Source organism: Sycon ciliatum, chromosome 1 (assembly GCF_964019385.1).
Source record: "Sycon ciliatum chromosome 1, ocSycCili1.1, whole genome shotgun sequence".
Classification (NCBI taxonomy): domain Eukaryota; kingdom Metazoa; phylum Porifera; class Calcarea; order Leucosolenida; family Sycettidae; genus Sycon; species Sycon ciliatum.
Window position 1 is genome coordinate 48155664 of NC_088643.1, and position 11029 is coordinate 48166692.

General features: G+C 47.4%; 1 protein-coding gene across 1 annotated transcript in view; it reads right to left on the reverse strand.

The window, feature by feature from the left end:
* Window positions 1-974: 974 nt before the first annotated feature.
* The window catches only part of LOC135830170 (uncharacterized), a 30684-nt gene continuing 20629 nt past the window's right edge, over window positions 975-11029 (reverse strand). The window contains exons 7-8 of the mRNA XM_065342559.1: window positions 5115-5236; window positions 975-1552 (exon numbers count right to left, since the gene is read on the reverse strand). Coding sequence (XP_065198631.1) covers window positions 1295-1552; window positions 5115-5236 — 380 coding nt within the window. The 3' untranslated portion in view covers window positions 975-1294. The remainder of the gene's footprint in view (window positions 1553-5114; window positions 5237-11029) is intronic.

Here is an 11029-nt window from a genome sequence, read left to right on the forward strand (position 1 = left end):
AGTCTCATCCTGAGCACGTTTGTTCAAACGAAGTGGACATTCAATCAAGAAGGCAGAGGACATAAGAGCCTGATTGGAGTTTCTCGTGGCATAGGATGGCCACACAGAGACACTTTGCGATTTTCTGAATATAAAATACCGTACGTACGATGCAGAGTTCAGTTTGTGCGATATCAAAATTGTTCGTGATCTACCACATCGAGCAAAACGGGATCCTACTCACAAGCTTACCGACGGTTAGGCTACCGACATGCCTGGACAAATGATCCCTGGCTTCACCAGACGCCAGAAGTCGGAAACCATGTCCTTTGCCGCGACGTCCATATCCAAAAAGAACTCCATCTTCGTCAAAAAGGCTTGAAATACTCCATATTCAACCGAGCTTGTCCGTCTCACGCTTTCTCAGATCGTTGTCGCAGTTGCAGGGCAGATCGCCGCCACTACTTCAACAGGGTTTCGCTTCAAAGCATGCCTGGAACAAGCCATATCGAGGTTGCAAGCTACCCCTAGCCATATCGAGGTTGCAAGCTACCCCTCTCAGCAAGAAATTCGAAATTTCCATAGTGGAAGGCATACTACGAAGAGAATTTCAAAATGTTTGGTTGTCCGCGCGATCATTCAAACCTACAACATTCAAACTTTACAGGAGGGTTCTGAACTACTTTATTTTCTAGGCAAGTACATGCAGTACCACAGGGTTTGATGTCATAGCTGACACACAAATTCACACACACAACACATTCGTGTGCACAGATACTAAATTAGTGGACAGTCGTCATCTTCTTCCCGCTGGTCTCAAATGTACTATGGCGCGCTATTTCGCCTGACGTGTGTGCGTGAGTAGGTGTGTGTGCATGTGTACGTGTGTGCATGGGTCAGGCCTGGGATATCTCAGTATCAGGATAACCACCCTAAAGTGAACACTCAGGACCTGCGGTCAGCCCAAGATTCACCCAAAGGCTCCACAGTGAAAGTAATGGTCAGGTCATAGATAAACTTACTTCAACCAGTTACAACATAGCCTCGATTTTCATTTCCAAAACACGGAATATGTTTCCTGGTTGCAAAAGTCCAGTTCTTTCTTTGAGAATTTTGAGATACCTAAAAGCAAATCTTGTCAAGGCCTCGATAAATAATTGTTCCATGCCAGAACTTGGAATGAAACACTGTCATCACCTAACCATTCTTAAAAGTTCAGACTCTGTTCAAGGCAGTATCAATTTTGCTGCTTGCAATTTTTCTGATACTTACTCAGGCTTCTCAGCAGTACTTGCTTGTACATAGTCAGCATCTGCTATCGACTAGGCCGCACGTCCGCATCAGACGGGCAATAATCACTCCAGGACGCAATAACATGTGCATTATCTCCGTCATAATCATCACCGACATCGTCAGTGGTCCCTGCGGAAGACCGTCGTCCACGTGTGCTACTGGCGATCGGCAGGATGGGTGCACGTGTGGGTTTGATCATGCCCAGGTCTTCAAACGACTCAGCCATGTCCACAATGGACTCGCCGAGTGGCATGAAATCCATGCCGAACACAGCTGCTGCCTGAAAGCAGAGGAACACCGCACGGAAATGAAATCCTCGTGACTTGACCTTCTAGATCTCTGATATTGTGCTACCCCCTCCCCCCCCCCCCCCCCCCCACGGGTGTACAGCTACCGTATCTACAGACCTGGCGGAACCAGTCCGGTTGGTCAGGCCATTGACAGACCAATTTTCTGGCCACCAACGTGCTGCTGAGGAGGTCATGTGTCTACCCTCCATATCATACACAAAGGCTATGGTATGGCTATGGTATGGCTATGGTATGGCTATGGTATGGCTATGGTATGGCTATGGTATGGCTATGGTATGGCTATGGTATGGCCGGACCAATCAAAATCTGCTTCCACCGTTCCTGATCTACCAGTCAGTACCACAGTCCATACACCTGGTGCTATTACCCCCACCGCCACCTCTCTCTCAAGATACAAACATGGAGTTGCATTTTTTCTGCTTGCAAGTATGTAGATGAATGGTTATGCAAGCACAATCATGACTCTAAGAGGTGGCTGCTACTCCTCTGTGGGTGATCAAGAAAAGAAGTCGCCACCTGAACAAGCAAGTACAAAAAAGTACTGCCATGATATTACGTTTTCCAATCCAAACACACAACATGGTCTTTCTGCTGTGGATGTCACTTCAGGTTCAGCAACGTTTCGGGTGTGGCCCATCATCAGTTTTACTGTTTCACCCAGATTTTTTCCACTGGTCCACGCGGGAAAATTTGGTGAACGTGAATTGACATCTGCTGCAGAGAGACCGGGCTCGCGTTTCTAGATTGAAGAAGAGTAAAGTGTAAATGGCTGCAATGCAGTTCGAAAATCCTTAGAAAAGCCAATGCTATTGCCCAAGCAACTATTGCGACTACATCAAATTGATGAAGCGGCGTAACGCTGTTGCTGCCGCAATACCGCAGTCCGACACTTTGTGGACACGACGGTTGCTCCAGCTCAGTAACTGGTTAAAGTAGTAGCAAGTGTGCATGTACATTTGCCACTGCTCTATGCCTTACACTACGCATCGCTGCCGCATACGCATACGATCACTACGGTATTGACCGTACCACTATTTGCCCCAAGTACCCCGTGAATCAAAAATGCACTGATTTGGGCTCTAAATTTCCAAAATTTCCGGCACAGCCATCCTTTCCCCACGAGCAACTCAGATGACTAAAATGCCTTCTAACGCCCCTGACTACGCATCGCTGAGACCATGAGGGTCCCCTTCTCATTAGCCAGTAAAGGATATAGTTATCTGTGTTATCTCTCCCCCTCCCTCCCCCCTCCTCTCTCCCTCTCTCCACCTCTACCTCTCTACCTCTATCTCAGTCTCCCTCTCTCCCCCTCTCCCCCATCGGCAATGCAGTCACTTGCCATCCAAGACCCATTCAGAAAAGGGTTGTGGAGGTTGCTGTAAGCTATCTTACTGGGTATGCATGCATCTGACACAATCATCATCTCAATGTACACAGGGCAAACATACGCGGACTGACTGGACATCTCTCAAGGCTGCTCTTGCTGAGGCATACAGCCCTCTGCACGATCAAGAACAAGCTCGTCTAAAGCTTCTTTTAGCACAGCGTATTGGGCATGCTGGATGATTATGTGATGAACTTTTCCAGAGCGTTGCTGTTCACCATTGGCTTAGCACGTCCACTGAAGCAAGACGTGCTACAGCAACATCCAGCTATACTTGTGGGTGCCATTCAGGCAGCACGCACTGCAGAGCAAATTGGCCTTGTCGAAGCTAGAATCAGTTACCAGTAGATTTCCTAGTAACATTGAACGGAGGCTAAGGTCTAGCAGACTGCAACATGAACAGTTCACCCGCTTGGTACAGGAAAGGCGCTGCTGCAACTGCCGGAAACCCGATCCCCAGAGATTGCCACTCGGTCCAGCAGGGAAGCGCTTGATGCCAGTGAGAAAGGGGTGTGTGCACACTGGCGCACGCGAGTTGCCCACGGCTTCACATGTTCCCACAGTTCACATTGCCTGCACCACCCTATGCCAGAGAGTAAACAATTTCGTAAAGCAAATGTTGTAGTCTTTTGGACACTAAGTCGACTGGTTTTGGTCCGAGAAGGCTGAGACGCAGCGTTCGGCCCATATTCCAAATTGAATATGCAAGGCCGTCACAGCTGGGGCGGCTGAGGCCGCCCCACTTTTTCGGCGTTTTTTTTTTTTTTTTTTTTTTTTTTGGAGCACACTCCATCATCGCAGCTCAGCCCAAACGTGGCAAATAATGAAGAATCCGCAATCCGTGTCCCCGATCGTGGTTTATTGCACAATCAAAACAGTCTTTCATTGCACTCAGAACACACTGAAATGGCACCAAATGCCTGGAAATGCTTGCAAATTGGCTTCAATTTTTGAAATTTTTTGCCGTGGGAAGATAATGAAGAACCCATGTCCCCAATCGTAGCGTCTTCTTGGTTTGTTGCAGAATCAAAAAGTCTTTCATTGTAGTTACACTGAAATGGCACTAAATGCCCGGAAATGCTTGCAATTGGCTTCAATTTTTGAAAAATTTCCCGGGGGAGGACCCCCGCACCCCCTTTCCACGGCCGCCCCACCTCCAAAGTCAGTGCGACGGGCCTGATATGGTTGAATAAGCGGTCACACACTCATGCGTACACCAGTCACCTAGTCACCGTGCCTGCAGGCTACAACATTACTTTCACACCAAGGCTCAACTCAAGTGACAGGAACGCACCCAAACAGGCTGTAAGTTCTGCCCTGCAGGCACGGTGACCAGGTGATTGGTGTACACATGAGCACATGACCACTTATTCAACCATGTTCAATTGGGAATAAGGGGCGAACGCTGCATCGCAGCCTTCTCGGACTAAAACCAGTCGACTCAGCGTCCAAAAGACTACAACATATGGGCCAAACGCGGTCATCCGTGCTTTTATAAGAACGAAATGGCGCGTTTAGTGACATTTGGCATACAAATCCCCATCTAGTAGGGCGCAGTCCCCCAGTTTCAGTGGAAGTGGCGAGTTCGATTGGGGGTACTCGCCTTACAGTACTGTCGGGCGTCGAAGAACAGACCGCCGAAGAACAGACCGCCGAAGAACAGACCGCCGAAGAACAGACCGCCGAAGAACAGACCGTCGAAGAACAGACCGCCGAAGAACGGCCAGGCTATAATTTAACCAATATTTAAGAACGGTGTCGCCTGGATATTTTGCAGATAAGAACGGAAATCGTAATGTACTTTATAATGTACACTCAGACGTATAACTCTGCATACATGTACATGTAAGACTATACCATCGAATAAGAACGAAGCTGCTGTGTTCGCTAAAAATAAGAACGGCCTAGGCTAGAACCCTGACCCCCCCCCCCCCCCTCCAGTTCTTCGGCGCCCAACAGTACTTATACTCGTACACGGTACGGAATACATGACTGCAGATGAACACTGCACCACTGTACCGAATACATGACTGCAGAGGAACACTGCACCACTGTACCGAATACATGACTGCAGATGAACACTGCACCACTGTACCGAATACATGACTGCAGAGAAACAGAGGAACACTGCACCACTGACACTGTACCTTGTCCACACTGTAATAACAGGGCACGTCGACAAACGGGTACGCCAGCCTCAATTCCGGGTAGATGAGACGCATTGGGCTGCACACCCACCGGGGAAGGCCTATCGTCGGTACCCAGTAGCCTGCATATTGTCAACATACATGAACATACACAAACATATGCACATGCACACACGAACATATTCACATGCATACACATACACATGCATACAAGCAAGCATGAACACACAGATGTTCGACTTGGACAACAATGGCATCATATTGCAAGGACAGATTCAATATAGATATGTTTGGACCCACATGAGGAAAATCAGTTTGACACAATCAGAGTTTAAAGATACATTTTGAAGTCGCTGTTGCCATTCATGTCAACTTTCAAGTGGGGAGGGGGGGGGGGTGGCAGAGTATGCAAACCAAGTCATTTGTGATGTACACAGGACGCATGCAACTCTCTAGCTCTCTTCACGCCATGGTTCTACGAGTTGTCATAGATACTACTAACGCCATGGATTATATCGCCATGTTGCTGTGCGTCGTATACAGATGAAAACGCCTCAAGTAGTAACTTTCAAAAAGGGGCAATCCGGCTTCATTTTCGGTGCCGAGTTTTCGGTGCCAAGACAAAGGTAGGTGAAAGAGAAGACCCCTCGAACAAGAACGAGTCTCCAGAAGCCCTATGACAGAATGAAGGATTAGCTTGCCAGTGGAATACATCAGTGGGCATACATTTCACATACTTTTTGGAGAATTGTTTCAATCGAAGAGGACGCTGTTTGCTATATTCTCCCAACGTCGTGAGCGATTCCGTCTTCTATACCCTTCCAGGTACCCTGAAGGTCCTCCCGAGGAGAATTTATCTCCAGCAAAGCGTAGTTGATCCGCTAAATTTGTCTCGAGACGTATTCACCCAGTGCTGATGATGTAGAATGTTGAATCTGTGATACTTGTTGACGATGGAGAGAGAGGTTGATAGCCGCTGTCGCAGGGAGAGGGAAGCCGCTAGGAATAACAACGGGGAGCTTGTTAGCATTACATGAGCACGCAGACTTCGAAGCAGCTTGACGGAATCGGGGAGTACTGACTATTTGTCTCACTCTTTTAGTGAATTTTATGACCAGAAAGTATCTCAATCAAGATGCCTCCTACAATATGTGTAGTACAGGTGATTTCTGAAATTGACGATATGGAGACCGACCAGTGGACCTACCAACAACGTGTACCTGCAGAAAATTCACCCAAGCTTGCTGCTATCCTCTTCCGTGGCTGTTTTTCAGTAACGATTTGCTCGCTTCTGCATAGCAGCAAGAAGGTGCGCTATGGAATTCAACGCCACATTCTTCGCCCAGCTGTGGATGAAGCATGGTCAAATCATGGCAGTACATATACTTGGAACAGATTAGAAATCGAAGTTCATTGTTGATGGGAAGTGTGACAGCCCCAGTGACCGAGTCAAGTATTGTTATGTACTTTTGTCGTGGCGCAAATTGCAGAAGAAACTGAGATTGTCTTGGAATTATGCACATGGATAGTACCAGAAATAATGGTAGTATGGACCATTGTGGACTGGGACAGCTCACGGAGAATACTGCAGCAGCTCAAATATCTCTAGGCAGTTGTAAATAGCCCTGTTCTGGCTGTTAGCTCCGGCCTACAGCGCCCACAGCTTCTGCTTCCACAGAGACTTCAAATTTATATTTCCCCCGCTACTTCTGGTAGTTTGAGCACTCTCAGTGCTAGTCATGGCCAGCAATCGAGGACATCTGAGAGTTGTAATTTTTGTACTCCTCCGAGGTGTGATTTTTGGCGTGCTGGGCCTTGCACAAGGAAGCCATCTGCAAAAAAACTACAGAAAATGGTTGTTGTTTGATCCTTTGGTGTAATCTTTGTTTCCAGTCGAAGCTAGTTGCTGTTTGGAGCAGAAACGCTGAAATTGACTATTTTCTGCATGTACTCATACATGTACTCATGTACTCAGGCATGCAGTCTCACTCGTATTTTAGCTCTTTTTCTGGAATGGATGCTGCTCTGCGCCCCTTGGTGAACATTTCCTGCGCTCGTGGAGCAGCTGAAAAGGACCACTGGTATGTCTGGTTCCTGGTTTGAAAGTGGAGAGTCGACTTTTGTGCCTTGAAAAAGGAGTAGAGAGCGATAAAGGTACGTCTGTGGCTTATTTTTGAGTGCTCCTCGTACATTTTTGATCGTGATAGAAATTCTCAGACCAAAGTCAGACCAAAGTCAGCGCGATGATGGCCGTACAGTTTTCTTGTGGATTTTTTAGTTGTTTCATCTCGTATCTATGTCAGTATCGTGATGGTGAAGTGGAGAGGGTGATTTTCTTCCTCTAGGCTTCGTTCGGCCGACTTTGCTTCGTCCTCGTTGAAAAGTGATCCTGAAAAAAAGGTCGATTCGCAAAATTATGTTGATTTTGAATGTACGTGATGACATGCGATTGCTGGCTATGACATCGAGTTGTTCTAATGTCTGTGGTTCTCGTAGCCATGGCTGACAGTTCAATCCTATTTTAAGCTCGGAGTTGCACTGATGAGGCCTCATTGGCCGAAACAGTCTGGCTGTCTGCATCATTGAGTATTTCGCTCCTCGATTTCGATCTTGTAGAGCACTCTCAATAGGACGCACTTGCGCTGGTTAGCCGCTTTTATGCTTTTCCCGCTACTTCTGGTAGTTTGAGCACTCTCAGCGCTAGTACATCGAGCTGTCCTAATGTCTGTGGTTCTCGTAGCCATGGCTGACAGTTTGATCCTATTTTAAGCTCGGAGTTGCACTGATGAGGCCTCATTGGCCGAAACAGTCTGGCTGTCTGCATCATTGAGTATTTCCAATATAAATAAGTATAGGGGAAGAGTGTGTTGCTCCCTACATGGGAGCTCGCGGTTTTCCTGCCGACTTGAATTCTCACTTGACTGACTCACGACTGCCATCCAGAGCACACGCGAAGTCCATCGAACCGTCCACTCGGCAAACCTGCAAGAAAGCACCACTCCCTGCTCAATACACAGTGTTTCGGGGAATTCACCCCTCATCTTGAGCTTGAGTAGGCTGAGGAAGATTGTGCCTGAAGAGCACCACTTATAATTATAGTGCTCTCCAGGCACAAACATCACCAGGGATACAAACTTACAGAGACACCTGTGTTTGTCGCGCTGGAAACGGAGCATCTCTGTAAGTTTGTCCCTGGTGATGTTTGTGCCTGGAGAGCACTATAATTATAAGTGGTGCTCTTCAGGCACAATCTTCTTCAGCCTACTCAAGCTCAACTGATGAGGGGTGAGTTCCCCGAAACACTGTGTATTGAGCAGGGAGTGGTGCTTTCTTGCAGGTTTGCCGAGTGGACGGTTCGATGGACTTCTCGTGTGCTCTGTATGGCAGTCGTGAGTCAGTCAAGTGAGAATTCAAGTCGGCAGGAAAACCGCGAGCTCCCATGTAGGGAGCAACACACTCTTCCCCTACTACCGCCGCCGAAGTCGCACCAACCTCTTCTTCACATAAATAATTATAAACCAAAATTTATTCGCATCGATCTCCAGACCACCCATCATTGATTTTCTCATTTGATGCAATGAGGTTATGCCACATTCGTCAGTTACGGATGTTATAGGTGAGCCTTGCAAACCAGTGGTGTGTCACACACACACACACACCCCTTGACTAGCAATAGTCGATTTGCACCACAGGCAAGTGCATAGCGCAAAACACACCAGGGCAGGTCAAACTGCAGAAGACATGTGCCAGAGATGAATTTTACTGGCAATTCTGGGCAGTCGACAACAGTGGTAGCAATGATACAGCAGCCAGGTCCGGTACCAGCAGAAGAGGAGGCAGTGCTGTTGGTGCCCAGGGAATCGATGAGGCATGATCATCAGTGTGCGTCTTTAGGCATTTCCATTTTTCTTTTTCTCATACTTTTTTTGGCTTTGTTTGCCTACCTTTTTCCTTTTTGGTAGAATCAGTATCGCATAGTGCAATGGGGAGAGTGCCAGACAGGAGGCATGCATCTCTCTGGCTCTCTTCACACCATGGCTCTACGAGTTGTCATAGACAATACAAGGAACGACACTATTGCCATGGAGATGCTTTTGCAGTGTTCTGAACGTGCTTCAAGTGATAATTTTGTATGTACTTCCTCCGGAAACAAAACATTCGTGACTTTTTCACATGACTTTTCAAGGGGTTACTGCGCTCAACATAAGTGTTCTATTGGAAAGGAAACACTTCGACACGTTCAATGAACACATGTACAAGATCGATCGATGGGAATAGAGTCTCAGTCTGAGGGCGTTATCGCTCGATTCATCAGCCCTGGAACGAAACAAAGTGGCAGGTCAATTGCCCCGTTCTCACATGTCACAAAGCAGCGTCTCGGCGTCCCTGATCGCCTTGGCTGATACTAGTATATAAGTTACACCGGTGCCTTCCCTAGCCTCCAGTTGGAGACAGCGATGGCGCTGCTACTCATTATCCCCTCCGCTCTTGAGGACGCCCAGGAACGACGCATACAACCAAAGCCAAACATTTTCCATTTCTCCGTGGGGTTTTCGTCCCATAACTTCACGACTGCTGCAAGAAGATATCGCCTGTTCTCCTTTGCAACCAAGGAGACATCGGAGTGGAGGCTGCTGAAAAAGGCGAGATCATCCCCGTTGAGGAATGGGCTCCGTGGTGGCTGAACAACGACTTCGATTTGAACTTTTCGTCTTGCTCTGCTGCCGCGGCGAAGTGACGGGTGTCACATCTTTGCGTTTTGGAGTTTTGACATCTTGCCGACCTGTTCGCACTATGGCTGGTGTTTTTGGGGATGATGCAGATTTCAAAACATTAGCTGCTATCCCTTCGACTCTCTTCTTGCTCCTCGGTGCCATTGTCCTGCTCATTCTCATTCTGAACCAAAAACTGGCAACGACGAGCAGTGAGCGCAGTGCTTTGCCTGGCAATGTACCTGGTGGACAAAAATGCAAAACATTTTGGCTTCGCTTGGTTTACAGCATGACGCCCTTGCCTTACGAAGACTGCCGGCTTTCCAAAATGTGAAACATGGCTTCCTACGGTTACGCAATGTCATCTGTTGTTGTTTCAGGCCGACAGAGCCACAGAGAGAGCGACAGAATAGCAGAGAATATTAGTGAAAAAGTCACGAAGCTTTTGTTTCCGGAGGAAGTATGCTCAGCTGGTCGGGATGCTGTTTTGGTTCTCAGCGTTCACGCTTGCTTCCTTTGGGTTGTACCTCCTCATTTCCTGATATACACATTGCTGTTGTTGTGGGGTTCTTCTCAGTTGTGTCTGACACTTTTTGTGGGTGCCAGTGTCTCAACGCGCCTAAATTGGAGAAAAAACAGCAACTTTTCGATTATAAGACCATGACCTTATATGCGCGAGATTACGGTACAATGCCGACGAGATATAGGAAGCTTCCATCGGGACAATAAGATCTTGTTATAGCTTTGGGAGTTGGATGTTCAGTAAATAATTGGAAATCACCGCTGAGGGTACGCTTTCACAGACCCTTGACTGCATGTTCTGTGCATGCCGCTATAAACAGGGGTAATACGTTTTAAAGATTGGCTGCATTTGTACTCCGAGTGGCAGAAAGTTGCGACTTCGGCACAAGTATCTCAAGACGACTGTTCTGACAATCGAAGATCGCACTTTCTATCGACTGACGAACACTTGACTAACTCACAACTGCCCTCTGAAACACATGAGAGGCACGTCGAACTTTTCACTTGGCAAACCTAAAAGAAAGCACTTCTCCCTGCTCAACATGCAGAGCTTGAAGTGCACTAGCAGTGTGAGGGACTTCAAATTTAATATAACAAAAAATGCAATTTGTAGCTGACTAGCCAAAGCCCAGCAAGACTATACAATTGGCTACAGGCACGTGCGTGCTGTGAAGTCAATGA